Genomic DNA, 18,771 nt, shown 5'->3' on the forward strand with positions numbered 1-18,771 from the left:
TAATATTATTTTAAATTTTAATAAATCAAAAAATTATTTAATAATTAAAAATAATATTTACTAAATATTTAAAACAGATTTATAGGAATGCTATACATTTTTTCAAAGTTTCCAACAAAAAGATAAGTTTCAAATTTAAATATAAAATGTTAAATAAATAGTATAAGAATTTAAATCTTGTCTAACTTTTTTATCAGACTCTAATTCAATATCCTCTTATTTATCTAATTCGTCTTCCATGTCTTCCGATACAAGTAATTGTTTTAAATTAATGCAAAATTAAAAAATTAGCCATTGTAATTTTTTAATAACACAAGTTTTAAAAAAATAAAATAAAAAAGGATGATAATGTGCACCAATACACGCATAATTGTGCCTAGACACGCCTTAGCGGCCAACGGTTTTCGCTGACCGTCAAATAAGGCACCAAGCACTTGGCTTGGCGTTTTGCCTGAGATGAAGGAGGAAGTTCACTTTTATAGCAATATTCCTCGAGTAATAGTAAAATCGAAAAAAGGGAAAAACTTGGAGGAGTTTCATCATAGCAATCCATGTACAAAAATGAAAAAGAAAAATTTTTAAAAAAATAAAACTTACAATAACATGGTAATTTCTGGCCATAAGTGAAGAGGTGGTGAAGCCCCAAATCCTTAACCCCCATTTACATATTACACAAAACACTTTCCCCAAAAAAATTCCCCTTTTATACAAAACTTCAACACCAATGAAACCCCCCACAGTAGCACCACATGTATTTACACCCATGGAAGAAATAATGTACAACTCGACTGAAAGAAAAATAAAATTGAAGAGAAATGAGTGAGAATCCGATAGTTTGAGAAGAAGAGGCAACTAAGTTAGAAATCAATGGTAAGTAACATGCAAAACATGAGAATAAAGCATAGATGACGATCGGCAATAGAGATTCCGACAGTTGGAGGAGCATCGACTGATGACGAGATGAAGGGTCAAGGGAATCTAGGATTTGGAAGTGAATTGGAGGAAGTGAGCGTGTGGGTGTGGGTGAGCATTGGGCGATTTTCAACAATGATACGGGCTGGGCAGGTTAGATTTTTTACATGGGTAAACCACACTTACTCAACTACAAAATATGAAAAATCGAGGTGTTTGGGTTGAATTAACCAATAACCCGAATGATTTGACCAGGAACCCAACTAACAAAAAAATAGAAATTGACTGTTATAGGGAAAAAAATAGCATTTAATGTGAATTGACATTTATACTTTTTGAAATAAGTAGTGTAAATGATGTGTCAGAATTTTATTAGTAAACACTTTTAAATTATATACAAAAGTTTATGTCTAGTGTGAAATTAGAAATTGTTAACAAGAGTATTTTGATCTAAACTATTGTAAAAGGGATATTTAACAAATTTTGGACATTTTTTGTAAATGATCATGTATATATATATATATCCTCTATTTTTGACACCCTTTGTCTAAATTATTATGTAACTATTTATATATATAAATAACATTATTCTCTATCAGTGCATTATATTATAAACAAAGAACCAAGTAAACCATTTTATTTTACAATTATTCGTCTTGTACAATCAAGGTTATCAACCATTTTATTTTAAAATTATTTTTCTTGTACAATCGGGACTGACAATATACTCATATGAGGTGGGATCCATGATTTTTTTATTCAACTTGGACCCCCTCTCATCCCATGTGTCTAATTGTCAACCGAGATTATCAACCCAGTTGTAGACGCAGCAAGACTATTTATTTTATTCTCCTATAAATCATTTCCGAATTTATCAGTGAAAGAAAAAAAATGTTGGCTGTTTTTGACAAGATGGTGGCGAAGAGCCCTCAAGAATTGCAGGGCCCACAAAATGAATCCGTTTATGCAATCAAAGATGGGTTTTTGGGAACCCATTTTTCATTACTATACTCTTCTTCTTCATCTGTTGTACTTAATCTTGCTTCTTCAGGCCTCATGGCTTATTCTTCTGATAGGCAAAATCCGCTCCTTCCGAGGTTCCTTTTGTTTTATGATTTAATTTCGATCGGATACACGAATTTGACTCTGTGTGTTTTATTTGCATTTTCTTGATGAACATTGTAAGTGGTTTTGATTCGTTGACACAGATCTCGATATGTTTTTCTGGTTCTATCCATTTATTTATTGTTTAAGCATTATGATCTTTTGTTGCTTTTAAATTATATGAACAGAAAGGAACGGAGTGGCAATAAAGGGTTCATCCAAAATTCCAAATGTTTCCATAAACGAACTTGTTTGCTTTGTAAATTTTCGGATAAAATCCATTTTTTTTGGAGGTGTTGGAAAGTTAACTGATTGATTAATTTTGTAGACATTTGATTATCTTTGAGCACTGGTTTGAATCGAGGGATCATTGATTCAAGCATCCAATCGACTTTAACTAATTAAGAAGAGTTGGGGGTTGTGATCTGTTTTCATTTTGTGGTGCCTTCAGTTTGTAGAATATGTTGGAAGAGAATAGGAAGGAGTCCAAAACTAACACTGCCTCTTTTGTTTGCGATTTGAATCTAACATCGGAGTGGCAAAAATGGTATTGATGAACAAAGTGTGAAGAAAAGGGGAATTCTTTTTATTCAAGAAGAAAGTATCCTACAGCACATATATAAATAGAACTTTGAACTAACTAACAGAATATTACAGTTCATTAACAGAATATTACAAATTATTAACAGTGTTTAGTTAACTGTAACTAACTCTAACAAACTTTAACTACCAACTTAATATTCCAATACCCCCCTTCAAGGTGGACGGTGTAAATCAGTGACGGCCATCTTGGAGAGTAATGGGAACAAAAGATGAGTTGGTAAAGGTTTGGTAAAGACATTTGCCAACTGATGCTGAGTGCGTATTGACATGAGCTTGACAGATCCTTCGGTTACTTTATCCCGAATGAAATGACAATCAATTTCGATGTATTTTGTCCTTTCATGAAAGATACTAGCTATGTGAATTGTAGCTTAGTTATCACAAAAGATCAAGGCTGGAGCTGATGATGAAATCTGAAAATCTTGAAGCAATTGATGAATCCAAACAACTTCACTAGTTATGGAGGCCAATGCACGGTATTCTGCTTCAACTGATGGTCTGGACACTGTTTGCTGATTTTTTAGCTTCCCAAGAGATTACGGATTCCCCAAGGAATACACAAAAACCTGTGACAGATTTTCTTGAATCAGGACATGCTCTCCAGTTAGCATTTGCAAATGCTCGAATCTGTAAAGAAGAGGAGGCAGAAAACATCAGCCCTTGACCTGGAGCTGCTTTGAGATATTTCAATAGATGATGTATAGCATCAAGATGAGGCTGCCGTGACTGAGAAACGAACTGACTAAGTTTGTGTACTGCAAAGGTTATATCCGGTCCAACGAGTCTTCGATACAAGGGTGCATCATCAACTAATTCACCATCGAAAGAACTAAGGTGAGTTTTAGGGTCCATTGGTAAGGTAGCCGGCTTGCAACCTAGGAAGCCAGTATCTTCAAGAAGCTGCAGCGTGTAGTTTCTATGTGAGAGGAAGATCCCATTGTGGGATCTAGCTATTTCAAGACCAAGAAAATATTTCAACACCCCAAGGTCTTTCAACATGAACTGACCATATAAGAAGGTTTTCAAGGAGTCAATTACATTGTGGTTCGGGCCAGTAATGATGATGTCGTCAACGTATACTAGCAAGGCAACAAACGTGTTCCCAAATCCTTTAGTAAACGAAGAGTAGTCTGACTTTAATTGTTGAAAACCATGAAGGATAAGTGCTTGGGAAAATTTTGAAAACCATTGTCGAGATGTTTGTTTAAGTCCATAAATGGACTTATGAAGTTTACAAACTAGTTCTTCTTTTGCAACTTTTGTATCTGCTTTAGAATGACCCAAAGGCAATTCCATATGGCAAGAAGGTCCCCATTAAGAAATACGTTGTTAACATCTAACTGAGTGAGATTCAATTTATGAATAGCGGCAAGAGCAAGTAGCATTTATGATACCATGTTAAGACTTGAGGTCCATCTTAATAAGGTCAACCTTATCAAATGGAGAAGCTCAAGATCTTTATAAATTGATATTTATTTAGGTATTAAACCGATGTGGAATAATACATCCCTTAACAGACCCTCTCAAGATAGTGGCTCATTTGAGCAGATCAATTTTGAAATTCACAAGGCGGCCCCGATACCATATTGATGAACAAAGTGTGAAGAAAAGGGGAATTCTTTTTATTCAAGAAGAAAGTCTCGTACAACACATATATAAATAAAACTTTGAGCTAACTAACAGAATATTACAGTTCATAACAGAATATTACAACTCATTAACAGTGGTTAGTTAAACTGTAACTAACTCTAACAAACTTTAACTACCAACTTAATATTCCAATAAATGGACTCCAAATTTATTGGGAATTGTGTCCATGATGTTTTTTGGTGGTGTTTGATTTATTTGATAAGTATCAAAGGTTGAGTCTTTCTGGTGGTATCTTGTCCCAGCTGGATTGAGTGAGATTCACATTAATATCTATTGATACTTCTCTAGTTTCCATGTTTGCATTTTGTGGGGATGTTCCAATAATCCAATTGTTTCAACTTGTCCTAATTTAATATATTTCTTACTGTGACCTGATTATTTGCAGTTGTAGACGACATATTCTGTTTGTTCGAAGGCCACATTGAGAATGTTGCACATCTTAAACAGCAATACGTGTTGAACAGGACTGCAAATGAAGTGATCACTGTTATCGAGACTTACAGGATCTCGTTGAACTTAAATATATCTGGTACAGGATGCGGATGGGAGTGTACCTTTCTTCTGGGGAACTGATTCTGAGGGTCACCTCGTTCTCTCCAATAACTTTGAAGTTATGAAGCAAGGCTGCGGCAAATCTCTTGCTTCATTTCCCAAAGGTACTGCTTTCTTAAATCCATCAAATGAAGAATACATCTAAAATGGCATGAATATCTTAATTGTATTTCTCTTTATTCGATTGAATATTCCAAAATTTACCGCCTTTCCTTCAGGATGCTTTTTCACCTCTTCTGAAGGTCTTTCTAGTTAGAGCATCCCGTCAGTGAGTTGGAAATCAGTGCCAAGAGTGGATAGTTAGGGTGAGGTATGTGGTGCAACCTTTTAAGGTAGACACAGAGTTGAAGTGATGCAAAAAATATTTCCCTTGTGGCCAGGAACGGATCTAGCCACTCGAGTGAGCTGGGGTGGAGCGTCGAACGGTCATTCAGTGATCGTCCAATATAGCTAGATTGTTTATTAATATTTAATTAATTTATATTAAAAGAATCTTCAATCATTATATAAATGCACTAATATATAAAAATTTCTGTACATATGAAAATATAATTCTATACAATCCAAAATAATAGGGTATAAAAATAAATTTTTTGAATCATATACGTATGACCAAATTTCAAATTTTATGAACTTAAATGAGATAAGATGAAGTTTATACGTAAAGAGTGATTAAATGATAAATACAAGCTTTGAGTTTAAGCGAAACATATCCAAAATTTTTAAAATGGTGAATTTTAGATATATTTTTTACCTCCAAAAAGAAAAGTGCTTTTCAAGCAAATAAAAAGATAAAAATTAGTATTTAAAATTGTTCAAATTTGAATTTTAAATTGATAAAATCTAACAATAAAAGTAAATATTTTAAAGCAATAATTTAAGTCAATAAATATTTTAAACGGTGATTTTTAGAGCTATTTTTTACTCCCAAAAAGAAAAATATTTTTTGAACTCTTAAAAGAATAAAAATCAGTACTTAAATTGTCCAAATTTAGATTTTACAAAATAAATTGATGAAAAATGACCTAATAAAATATATACTATGAAATAAAAATTTGAGTTGACAAATTTCTCAAAGAAATTATTTTAGAAACAAAAACTAATAATATATAGTTGTTTAATTATTATTTTATTGAGTTAAAAATCAATAGAAGAAGTGGAGGTCAGGGGAATTGAACTCCATGCCTCTCAAATACAAAGCTAACAATTTACCATATGAGTTATAGCATTTCTGCCCAGGAGAATAAGCACTAATTTTATAGAGTTATTTAATTAGGTAAAAATTTTAAAAGACGAAGTAATCGAACTCCATGCCTCTCATTTGCAAAACAAGGGTGCTACCATTTAAGCCACAACACTTTGTTGCAAACGGAGTAAAGTTAAACATATTTATTTTTCATACTTCATTTATATGTAAATTTTTTTGCTTGCTGGAGCCAGCATGGGCGGCCGCGCCGGCTCACCAGGTGCTAACTCCGTCCCTGCTTGTGGCAATGCTTTTCTCACCATTCATGTGTTGCAACTTTACACTCATGAATTGAAGCCATTCGAATGTCCTAAAACATACATAAATTGTAGCACTTCCATCTAATGTTGTAACACAAAAACATGTGAACTCTCTTTTACTGTTCTTCTCCTAAACGTATTTTACGACTTTTGTGGGGTTTGACTAATGAAGAAGTCAACAGTCAGATAACTGTGGTTGCACATATTTATATTGAACTAAACGAGTCATGTACATGCCAGCTATTGTTTTACTAATACATGCTTGAGGTTGCTTTGAACATAGAACCAAAGACGAAAACTTTAATTTCATTAAGAAAAATCATCAAGTCTTGTGTGCATCACTATGTACTACTCTGTGTATGGCACATAACAAAAACCGAGATGAAACTTTAATTGGTGGTATTAACTGTAGAAAGAAACTATAGCTGATTCAATCCTTTGCATCTGCAATTCCACCTGGAGTTATTTGGAAAACTTGCTTCTGTTAAGAAAAAACTAACAAAGAATATATGATAGTAAAAAATTCACTGGATTAAAGGGGGTAATATTGTGAAATCTGGAAGGTGTACTTTGTTCAGATAATATAACGGATTTTAATTGACTATTGTATTTATTGGTATAAAATGTGAACGATGTTTAACTAAACAGAACAGTTGAGTATCAATATAAAATGGGAAAGGATATTGCTTCAGCCTCGGGAAGATTTGGAGCATCAAACACCTTGCAGACGCGCTGTTCGCCTTTGCCTTTCCTGAACATGAGCCTTATTGTGGCTGCATGAGCAAGCACATGCCCTCCTGCTGGCTTCTTTGGATCTGATATGAAAACCCCTCCTCCTGGATCAGCTATAACTGCAATCACCAGATCATTTACAGAAATTAACAATCCAGAAGAATACTCAAACATTTGGGAATCTTCTTGGTAAAATAAATCTCAAATATAATCTTCTTGTTGCTCTTGGATGAAAAGATAATCAGTAAGAGCAGTATTCTGAGACTAGCTAGCCTACCCTGGTTGGTCATGTATACAGCAACATTGAATTCTTCGGCAATCTTTATCAGTCTAGAGAGCATTTGAGCCAACTTTTGCTGGAAATGTTAAAGGATTTGTGTCACTTGAAAATGTGTTATAAGAAGATTATAAACCAATCATAATCTATTATTATCGTCTAACCTGGCGTTCTGCAAGTTCTCCCCTTCCAGTAAAGTCTACTCGAAAGAGAGCTATCACTGAATCAACAATCTGAAAAGTACAACTCCACTAAATTGGTCTACTATCCAGATAGTTGATTTATGATTAGGATGCTGCTGCTGTAAATCAGCTTACCAAAAGTCTGAAGGGCTCTTCAGCCATTTTTGCCGCTAGACCAAGAAGCAGGTTGTACTGATGCTCATATGTGTATGCACGAGCATATACGATCTTTCATATATACACAATAATCAGATACCGCTAAGCAATTAAAACTAAATTTATGTGAATCAACAAAAATAGATTTTACATTGTCAAGTACAGCTCCTGGATCCATCCCAAACCTTTCAGCTATAGGTACTATGCGATCAGGTCGGCTATAAGTGCATTCAGTTAAGGGAAGGACAAATGAAAAGAGGCATTATTGAAATTATGGCTACCTTGAACTGCATAGTTGAAAGGAAGAAAGAATATACAGTTAAGGATACAAAGTTCCCTCAGTGTCAATGTAAGCAACCTTCCCGTTGCCTCCTTTCATATTAGTAGGAAGCTGCAATGTAAGTAATGAAAATATTCAAAGTTAAATACAATTTTCTGAATCTGAATAGTGATCTTTATGTATCTGAATCAACTAAATAACTAACTAGTTAACGCATATCAATCAGATTCTGACTGCCATCTTCTTGACAAATCAATTAATTGATGCAGGAAATTTCTTACTATATTAAAAGTCCATGAATCAGTTATTACATTGCTTTCCATCTTGAGAAAATCCAAAAATAAACTTCACTTACTACATCACTTGCCTGTGTGGAGACACAGAGAGTATGAGCCAGTTGTGTTTTTCCAGATCTGAGTGAAATGATTGATTGAGGGCATACAGTTAGTAGTGAAATATTGTCTGATCAACCCTGCTACAAGACCTGCAGGGATGACCGCATACACACATGGGGGGTCGGGATTATTTTATTCGCACGGGATCCACGCATCCCATGTGAGGTCGCGGTCATCGGGGGTGTCATCCGTCCAGGTCAAGTGGCATTATTCTTGTCCGATGGTACAATTTTGAGATGTTTCTGATTAAGTGATTGCAAAACAAATCTAATTATCACCTGAATTCCCCAAAAGCTTCTGTAATACTCAGAGTTTCGATCCCCCCTTCACAAATCCAAACACGGAAGCACAACCGCGTGTGAATAATTTCATTTAATCAGTGAAGATTTATATGAATGAATATCAAGCTTGGGAGTTCAAAGTTACCCCCTAGCAGTTCATCCAGTGCTTGGCTTCCTGTTGTTATGCGAATTACAGCTTTTCTCTGTATAGCCAACGATAGTTAATAATATCAGCACCTCAACAAGACACCAACGAGACTACGCAAATTATAATTAAAATTTTCCATTAGAAACTAATGAACTGATATCTTACTTTGAGTAGAGCATCACTTCCAGTGATATATCCAACATTCTATAAGTTTCAATGTAGAAAAAGAGAGAGAATCAGAATATACTAAACAACTGCATTTATATCTCTTTAACTATTATCGTATTATGGCACTAACCACTATTTTCTCCACAGCTTCACAGATCTTGTCAACTTTTGCCTCAGACAATCCTTTGATTCCAGTCAAACTCTATAAAAATTACACATACTTCAGTTAAATGCATTGGAAATTGGAATATTCAGATAATTTCAGCATCATGTCCTTTTCCTCACTTTCTTAGTATGCATCATCAAACCATTGCAGGTGTAGATCCCTGCATCCTGCAGTTTCTTTACATCTCCAGCATTGATTCCATGAGTTGTCACTGATAAGTATATGATGAAACAGAAGTATATATCAAATTCTAACCAGAAACCATTTGCTACAAAAATTCAGACAAATGCACCGAACTTCACAATTTGACTTCAAAACTGAGCAAAATATTTTGTACTTACATGTATCCTGGAGAATTTAATTTTTAATCCAAATACACTGTATAAAAGTTAAAATCATCGAGAATTTCCATGGAAAAATAGATATTATCAGTGTAGACATGCCGAGGATGTGAAATGAAGTAGAACAAATGACCGAAGAATGTGAAAATAAGGTAGAAACAAAAGATCGATACTGGGATATCTTGAATATGGATCGAGCTTACTTTATAGTAGACAGTAGACCAGCTCGTGCAAAAAACAGATCCTAAAACAATCGGAAATTTCATAGCGAAAATGAAATTTAACATACAAACATAAACTAGAGAAATTAAGTTTCCAGAGAAGAATAAAAAACGACCGCCAGCAAGCGAAATTTTAATAAACGGAAAATGAATTTTCAGTGAACATTCTATTAAAAATGAGCACTTCAAACTGAGAAAAGTAAGCACATATTAGCATAACTAGGAAAAACGAGCAGAAATTTTGAGATCGCAACAAAATCAAAACACGGCGTGATATTGCTTATTAGATGCAAATAAACGTAAAATAATAAGTTTATGTTCAAATAGTTTACGTTTATCGATTGCTTCGAACAAGTCTTCTTCATCTTCGATCTCTTCTCTTTCGACGAGCTGTAGCTGGCTCTGCTCTTCACTTCTGTTGCTTAAATTCACACAGAAAGTACAAATTTATTAGCGCCCACTAGGATTAGCTTTAATCATTCAATTACTAACTTTAAACTAAAATGTGAATGGAAATTTACTTGAATGCTAGCATCTTTTGTTAGTTCTTGAGAGAATCTTTTGGCGATGTAATTAGAAGAGAAGTGAACTGAAATAAACTTTCGATTTCAAATTCCGAGTTCGGATATTTATAAATGACGGAACTGAGAGCTTATTTAATTCGAGTTTTCGACGAGCTGTAGCTGGCTCTGCTCTTCACTTCTGTTGCTTAAATTCACACAGAAAGTACAAATTTATTAGCGCCCACTAGAATTAGCTTTAATCATTCAATTACTAACTTTAAACTAAAATGTGAATGGAAATTTACTTGAATGCTAGCATCTTTTGTTAGTTCTTGAGAGAATCTTTTTGCGATGTAATTAGAAGAGAAGTGAACTGAAATAAACTTTCGATTTCAAATTCCGAGTTCGGATATTTATAGATGACGGAACTGAGAGCTGATTTAATTCGAGTTTTTTTTACATGTGGGTTACGTTCATGTGTGGCAGAATGGTGTTGCGGAATTTACACAAATAAACAATAACTTGGCATGATTGGATTGGGTGGCTCTAATGGTACTATCTGAAAATTTAGCCCTTGTTTGAGAACCATTCTTTCGAATCTGAGATGTTCTCCAATTTTACTATTTCTTTTTTTATTCATTTAATTAATTCTTAATATATCATCAATAATTAAATGTTATCTCAATTTACCCTCATTAATTTCACCCCCAACCCCTTAAATTAATAATATGTCAAAAATAATTGGATGAATAATAAAATGGACAGCAAATATCAACTATATTCTTCTCTCATACTCATTTTCATCAACATTTCTCACAATAAAATATTTTTCACATAAATTCAAAATTTTTATTTACTTTTTAACCACATATTATTCCAAAATTTACTATTCACAAACTCATTCTTTTCTAAATAGAAAAATAAAAATGTTTTTTTAAACGGGGGCTCAATGGCTTTTAAATTTCATGAAGTCTTTATTTGATTTTAATTTTTTTGATAATTGATGTTGTGAAAAAAAAATGGATTAATGTTATTTAACCTCATTTGTGTGTTTATTATTAGTCTAAATGACAACTAGATTCATTTAAATATAAAGTCAGATTTATCCATTTAATAAGATATATAAATGTGATCACCTAAATTGATGTTTTAATACAACTGATGTTAGATAACATTATTTAAATTTTGTGGATAGTACAATATTAGAAGTAGGAAAATTTATTGATATGCATATAAATTTATTTTATTAAAAGAATTTGTTTTTAAAAATGAGAGACATCCCTTTAAATAATTTTATAAAATTATTAAAAGCTTTTGTTGATGTTCCAAAGACTTTTCGATACTTTAGTCAAGAAAATTTTAAGTATGTTTGAGCTAATATGAAGAATGTAAAGAGTATTTTGATGATTACCTTGCCGCATTTGAGGAAATGACACGTTTACAGAGAGAGAGAGAGAGAGAGAGAGAGAGAGAGAGGTCCGACATTGTTTTTTTTACATGTGGGTTACGTTCATGTGTGGCAGAATGGTGTTGCGGAATTTACACAAATAAACAATAACTTGGCATGATTGGATTGGGTGGCTCTAATGGTACTATCTGAAAATTTAGCCCTTGTTTGAGAACCATTCTTTCGAATCTGAGATGTTCTCCAATTTTACTATTTCTTTTTTTATTCATTTAATTAATTCTTAACATATCATCAATAATTAAATGTTATCTCAATTTACCCTCATTAATTTCACCACCAACCCCTTAAATTAATAATATGTCAAAAATAATTGGATGAATAATAAAATGGACAGCAAATATCAACTACATTCTTCTCTCACACTCATTTTCATCAACATTTCTCACAATAAAATATTTTTCACATAAATTCAAAATTTTTCTTTACTTTTTAACCACATATTATTCCAAAATTTACTATTCACAAACTCGTTCTTTTCTAAATAGAAAAATAAAAATGTTTTTCAAACGGGGGCTCAATGGCTTTTAAATTTCATAAAGTCTTTATTTGATTTTAATTTTTTTGATAATTGATGTTGTGAAAAAAAAAATGGATTAATGTTATTTAACCTCATTGGTGTTTATTATTAGTCTAAATGACAACTGGATTCATTTAAATATAAAGTCAGATTTATCCATTTAATTAGATATATCAAATGTGATCACCTAAACTGATGTTTTAATACAACTGATGTTAGATAACATTATTTAAATTTTGTGGATAGTACAATATTAGAAGTAGGAAAATTTATTGATATGCATATAAATTTATTTTATTAAAAGAATTTGTTTTTAAAAATGAGAGACATCCCTTTAAATAATTTTATAAAATTATTAAAAGCTTTTGTTGAAGTTCCAAAGACTTTTCGATACTTTAGTCAAGAAAATTTTAAGTATGTTTGAGCTAATATGAAGAATGTAAAGAGTATTTTGATGATTACCTTGCCGCATTTGAGGAAATGACACGTTTACAGAGAGAGAGAGAGAGAGAGAGAGAGAGAGAGAGGTCCGACATTGCACGTTAATTGGATCTGGGTGTAGGTTAATTCAGCAAATGATCCCATTTCTTGCACAGAAATGAACCATATTCAACTTTTGATAGATTATGAAATAGATGCTATGTATGTATATTGAGTCCCTGTTTGATGTAGGGGTACTTTTAAAAATGGAATTGTTAGAAGGGAAATTCTATTTTGATTTGTTCAATTGTTAATATTATCACAATGGTCTATTGAGTGTTAAAAGACAAAAATACCGTTAAATATATTATATAATTATAAAAGAAGGTTTTGTTTAAAAAACATTACTACCCTTTAGTTAACAAATAAAAATCAAACAATTCCCACTTAAAATATCAAAATTAGTAAACTTCTCATATCTATTTACTCTAACACAGATAAAAATGCTTTTATCTTTCATCTGCTTCAACCTCAAGATCTAAAAAATTTATCGAACGTGGTAGCTGAAATTTTTATTATATCAATCTTATCAGATCAGTAAGTTTATAATACGCATATTTAATTTTGCTTTTGTTAAATTATTTTACATTTGAATAGATAAAATTTATTTCAATATATAATGTTAATGTAGATAATTTTTTTAATAGATCTGTGAAAAATTTTAAGCTTTTGACGAGAAAAAATTCATCTGCATTAATATTGAAAAATTAATTTGCCAAAGTTTGGTGTGTGTGTGTGTGTGTGTGTGTATATATATATATATATTATTTCCTTCGATATTTTTCTTGCAATTAAAAATTCTTTTTCGTCATACAGATATGGTTGTAGTCCCAATTTGTTATTTTGGTGATTTCGAATTGGACGTAACAGATCAGTGGGTATGGAAATGGATGAGTGAAAAACGTGATTATATCCCAATTTTCATAACAGAAATAACAACGTATGCAGAACTCTATAATGTTTTACAAAACAAGCTAAATGTCGATCTCTCTCAGTATGACATGTAATTGAAATTTAAATTCAGCGATCAGGAAGTTCCCAGTCCACCTATGACTATTTCTTCTGATGCCGAAGTGAATTATCCGTTTGAAATGAACAATAGGCACTCGACTCCTATTTGTGTGACTTTAGTGGAGAATGATATCGTTGAAGGTAAACAAGTAGACTCAAATGGAGGGGATCACAATACTAATGATTTTTGGGATATGATCCAGATAGCTCGTGAAGATGATGCGGTTATTCCAAAGACAGTTACTCACAGAATTCCGACCGTAGTTTAGGACAATGAGTGTGAAAATGCAAATACTTTTACAGACGAGGATTTGATCGCTTTATCCCGGCAGAGACATGAGCGGGGTGGGATCTCATGGGCTGGATCGAGTGGATCGTCCTCTAACTCCTCGCGTGTAGTTCCCGATAGTGAGGATTTGTATGTCGAACAACTGTTTGAAACGAAAAAAGATTTACAGGAAGCTGTGCACCTAATTGCGCTGAAATACAACTTTGAGTTCAAAGTGAAAAAATCGAACAAATCGTTGTTGACAATCGCCTGCGTAGATGACAGTTGCTATTGGTGTTTGCGAGGGACGAAGATGAACACGAATGAGTGTTTTGTAGTTCGGAAGTACACATGAGAACATACTTGTGAAGTTTGATAACGTCGAAATGATCACAAACAAACTCGAGCTTGATTTATTGGTTGACAGATAATGCACAAGTATCAAGATCCATGCACGATCTACAGATCATCGAACATCATTAACGACGTCTGTTGAAATTACAGAGTAGTCTTAAGCTATCAGAAGGCCTGGAATGCCAAGGAATGTGCCTTTGAGGATTTAATGGGCTAACAGAAGAAAGTTATGCTAAATTGGCCAGGTATTGTCAAAACATGAAAAAAACTAATATTGGCTCGAAATTTTTTATTGAGATGGAGAGTAGGAATTGTTTCAAATTATTCTTCATGGCTCTTGGACAATGTATTCAGGAATTTCGAAATGCAATGCGACCCCTAATTCTAGTTGATGGTACAATACTGAAATCTAAAAATCAAGGCAAGTTGATCAATCTACATGTCAAGATGTTAACATCCAAATTTACCCTCTTACATTCAACATAGTCAATTGTGAGAATGACCTGTCGATGCGGTGGTTCTTCACAAAGTTAAAGCTAAGTAATCGGGGAAGTCAAGGACCTTGCATTTGTAACTGATTGGGGACAACCTTTAATAAATGGTATCGTTGAAGTTTTTTCAGATGCACATCATGAGTACCAGTTTCAAACGTATCAGATATTGACCAAAGGTTTACATTGAATCTTTGGAAGAGTTTGCATCGGGCTATGGGAATTAAATTGAACTTTAGTATAGCTTTCCACCCTCAAACAGATGGAAGATCTAAGCGGACAATTCAAACATTAAAGGATATGCTTCGATCGTGTGTTTTAGAGTTTGGTGGACATTGGAAAAATCATCTACCTTTAATTAAGATTGCTTATAACAACAATTATTACACCTTATCAACATGGCACTTTACGAAGCATTGTATGGGAAGATATGCATATCACCAATTCATTTGGACAAGGTTGGTGAGCGTAAGATTTTGGATCTAGAGATTATTGAACAGATTGTACAGGCTATCAAGAAGATTCATAATGGTATTAAAACGACTCAAAACAGACAGAAAAGCTATGTGGATAAGAGAAGAAAGGGCTTGAAATGTCTTGGAGGTGACAAAGTATTCTTTAAGGTTGCGCCTATAAAGGGAGTATTACATCTAGGTAAAAAGGGAAAGTTGTAACCAAGATTCATTGGCCCATTTGAAATCTTATGGCGCATCGGAAGTGTAGCATATCAATTGGCCTTGCCCCTTGAACTCTCGGCAATACATGATGTATTTCACGTGTCCATGTTTAGAAAGTACGTATTTGATCCAAGCAATGTAGTGAATCATCAATCAATTGAGTTACAACGTGGTTTGAGTTATGAAGAAATACCAATCGAAATTATCAATTAGAAATTTCAGTACTTAGCAACAAGGTGATTCCTTTAGTAAAAGTACGATGGTGTAATTACTCAGTTGAAGAAGCTACTTAGGAGCGAGAAGTGGAAATGCGAGACGAGTATCCATAACTCTTCAAGAAATTTCAAGGTAAATTTCGAGGATGAAATTTATTTCAAGAGGAGTGGATTGTAATGTCCCAAATTTTTACTGCTAATTAAATTTAAATTTAAGATTTAAGTGAGCTATTATTAAAGTTTAATAACCTAATTGATTATCGGTCTAGTCTAATGACCTTATTAATTATTAACCAATAGTTTAAGGACCTAAGTAGAAAGTTATTTTGGAAATTAGAGAAAATCCTGCATAAAACATATGTAAATATGCCAATTGATCATGATTAATGATGATTTATTGAGCACATACATTATTAACACCACATTTCAAGCCAATGTAATTGATTTGACCATGTAAATAAAAAAAAAAATTGATTTGACCACATGCATTATTCACTCCAAGTTTTAAGCTAAACAAATTGATTTGACCGCACGATTAAAGTTATTGATTTTACCATTTTCATGACAATACACCATTTAAGTATTAACCATGCCTAACATCTAGACATTTCTTTTCAAATTTTTTACACATGGTAAAAAAATTTCACTATAAATAAGAGACAAACCCAACACTAAACTACCCCTCAACACACTCTCCCTTTTTATCTATATTTCTTTGTCTCTACACTTCCTCTCTTTCTCTTGTCAATTTGACATTAAATATAATTGTACACTTATACAATTACATGGGAATAATTAACCCACACGCTGCTAAAGGATCTCTTTTCAACAATAACTTATTTTATCATTTTGAATTGTCCACTAAAAAAAGTAAGTTGTGCTTTTTGCGTGTGGTGGCTAATGTTTGTGTATTTAATATTTCTACGGCTATGTTATGATTGGTTCATGCTACGTGTATTTTATTAAGAATGGACTGGAGTTTAGTTGCACTAAGCACGAGAATTTAGTACTATATAATTTCGGTCTAATCTTCGTTTCTCTCTATGCAAGTTATGAATTTTCCATAGAAATACAAATATGAATTTATTATTCACGTACGCTTATTGAGAATTATTCTCACTCCATTATATCTCTACTTTCAGTTAATTGACGATTCGAGATAGTCGGCACGGAGATGGCTTATTATGTCAAAAGTTTCAATAATAAAATTATTACTTTGTCAGACTATTATTTCATTTGATTTTAAATATTTTAAAATATTTCTCGTTTCAAGTGAATTTATTAAATTCATTACATTATTTTGAATTTTGGTAAGTGCTTCAATAATTTATATGATTATGTTGAATATTCTTTAAATTAGTATTAGTTTAGTGACACTTGAACTGTTAACTATTCGGGTCATCACACATAGGGATCGCAATGGATCGAACCAAGCCAGCTCGACTCTTTAATCCACGAGCTCGACTCGACCCACGAGCTCGTGAGCTCACGAGACACGAGCTCGAGGGTCGAGCCAAGCCCACGAGCAGCTCGCAAGCTCGTGATTTTTTTTATTTTTTTTTTGGGTAAATTTCCACATTTTTTGATGAGCCCACGACCTCATGGGCTCGTGAACTTTGTGCCCACGAGCCCAAGCAGGCTCGGCTCGTGGAATTGAGCCCCCTGCTTGGCTTGGTCTAGGGCTTGGCTTGTCATTTGATGAGCTCGAGCCGCCCACAAACCGAGTTTTCATGAGCCGAGGGGTCGAGCCGACAAGTCGCTCGGCCCGTTTGACATCCCTAATCACATCGTCTGTGTACATAGAAGAATCCATCTGATCATCCTGTTGTGGATAGCCTCTATAGGACATTGCTTGCACGTGCAAGCTGGATATCTATTCTAAGAAGCTCAAAACAAGAGTAGTTGCTTTTTAGGTAATTATTCAGTACGTTCACAAATATTTTGTAATCTGAGGTATTCAAGTAGGTTTATATCATTTGGGACCAAATACTTGAGTTTAAGCCCCAGAACCACATAAAACTTGTTAAAGTATAATAGATTAAAATCACAAATGGATAGTTTATGAATCTTATAGAAGTTATTCTGAAGACTAGAGTGTTTCTCATTTCCAGTCATGGATTAGTGATCTCTGCTAGGGTTTTAAAGTTGTAAGTTGATTTTAGTCAAAGATCAGCCGCTGGCTCTATATTTTCACATCGAGAATTATTTGTTGATGAAGAGATGTTAAAGAGGCTTTTTACATCCCAAATAGATCTCCGATATATATCAATGTTGGTTTATCAAGAATACACGAGAAATGGACTTCAAATTGTTAATTAATCGTCAGTGATGGCTTAGAACCATCGTTCATTATGTAATGGATCTTTCTGTTTTAATACTCTATTCAAGATTTATCATTGCTTATCAAATTTGTTCCTATCTAACGGAATGCTATTGGATCAAATGAAAAAGATACTATTGAGAAAAAAGATGGATTTTCCTTCAGGAACTAAAAATTGGATTCATGTAATAGGAGAAAGATTTCCCATCTTCACCATCAATTATTTGTTCTAATTCAAATTCAATTTTATGGTTTCACCTCGACTCCAATACAGTTTGTTGCATGATTGAACAATCCTTGACTTTTTAAGGTTGACAATTACTGTAGACATGAAATGGACCTTAAAACCAATAAATGTGGAATGCTGCATTTCTCGAAGGAAACTTCTTTCTTTTAATTGTCTTTATGTTCTGACTTCCTAATTATGGGATTTGAAGATGTACATGCCAACACATTGGGAAGAGTGATGCTATGTGTACAAAGGAGGTTGACCAAACATAAGTTAGTAAGATCTATATCACTCATTTCAAAACTAGATATCTAGATCTTGTCAATATCTATTTTGTCAATAAACTTTGTCTACCTGCTTTGTAAAAGTAGATTAATTGACCTTATAAAGAGGGTAATTGTTAGGTTCTTTATGGACAATGATTTTTTATTCATGATATCATTTTTCCAGAAGTTTCCAGGATTGGATTGAGGATTTTAGATTTTAAATAATAATTAGTTGAATACTATTTAAGTTGCTGGTATTCAAAGAGCAAGGTTGAAAGAAAATAAAAGGTTTCATTGT

At 33.2% G+C, this 18,771-nt stretch overlaps 2 protein-coding genes across 6 annotated transcripts; one reads left to right on the forward strand and one right to left on the reverse strand.

Moving 5' to 3' along the window:
- The first annotated feature begins 1,804 nt into the window (after positions 1-1,804).
- LOC111371706 lies at positions 1,805-5,328 on the forward strand. The gene is made up of 2 exons (XM_022993833.1): positions 1,805-2,009; positions 4,655-5,328. The coding sequence occupies exons 1-2, from the start codon at positions 1,865-1,867 to the stop codon at positions 4,840-4,842; spliced, it is 333 nt and encodes a 110-aa protein (XP_022849601.1). The 5' UTR covers positions 1,805-1,864; the 3' UTR covers positions 4,843-5,328.
- Positions 5,329-6,509: 1,181 nt separating this feature from the next.
- LOC111371707 (meiotic recombination protein DMC1 homolog) lies at positions 6,510-10,499 on the reverse strand. 5 transcript variants are annotated; one of them, XM_022993837.1, is made up of 15 exons: positions 10,483-10,499; positions 10,007-10,089; positions 9,232-9,323; positions 9,077-9,148; positions 8,944-8,982; positions 8,776-8,833; positions 8,628-8,673; positions 8,310-8,367; positions 8,004-8,065; positions 7,826-7,892; positions 7,654-7,746; positions 7,501-7,569; positions 7,337-7,415; positions 7,012-7,178; positions 6,510-6,802 (listed from the first exon to the last, which is right to left on the reverse strand). In XM_022993837.1, the coding sequence occupies exons 1-15, from the start codon at positions 10,494-10,496 to the stop codon at positions 6,758-6,760; spliced, it is 1,044 nt and encodes a 347-aa protein (XP_022849605.1). In that variant the 5' UTR covers positions 10,497-10,499; the 3' UTR covers positions 6,510-6,757. The 5 variants fall into 5 exon arrangements, with proteins under 5 accessions (XP_022849605.1, XP_022849604.1, XP_022849603.1 ...); XM_022993836.1 differs by lacking the exon at positions 10,483-10,499 and adding an exon at positions 10,196-10,328; XM_022993835.1 differs by lacking the exon at positions 10,483-10,499 and adding an exon at positions 10,196-10,328 and having other exon boundaries at positions 10,007-10,095.
- Between the last annotated feature and the right edge of the window lie 8,272 nt (positions 10,500-18,771).

Source organism: Olea europaea, chromosome 22 (assembly GCF_002742605.1).
Source record: "Olea europaea var. sylvestris chromosome 22, O_europaea_v1, whole genome shotgun sequence".
Lineage (NCBI taxonomy): Eukaryota > Viridiplantae > Streptophyta > Magnoliopsida > Lamiales > Oleaceae > Olea > Olea europaea.

Excerpts from the sequence above, each read along its gene's own strand:
- LOC111371706 (XM_022993833.1), top strand. The coding sequence starts at position 1,865 with ATGAATCCGTTTATGCAATCAAAGATGGGTTTTTGGGAACCCATTTTT. Across the intron at positions 2,010-4,654 it reads CAAAATCCGCTCCTTCCGAG|TTGTAGACGACATATTCTGT; the intron begins GTTCCTTTTGTT and ends GATTATTTGCAG.
- LOC111371707 (XM_022993835.1), bottom strand. Across the intron at positions 7,893-8,003 it reads ATTGACACTGAGGGAACTTT|CCGACCTGATCGCATAGTAC; the intron begins GTATCCTTAACT and ends ATGCACTTATAG. Across the intron at positions 7,747-7,825 it reads CAGGAGCTGTACTTGACAAT|ATCGTATATGCTCGTGCATA; the intron begins GTAAAATCTATT and ends TATATATGAAAG.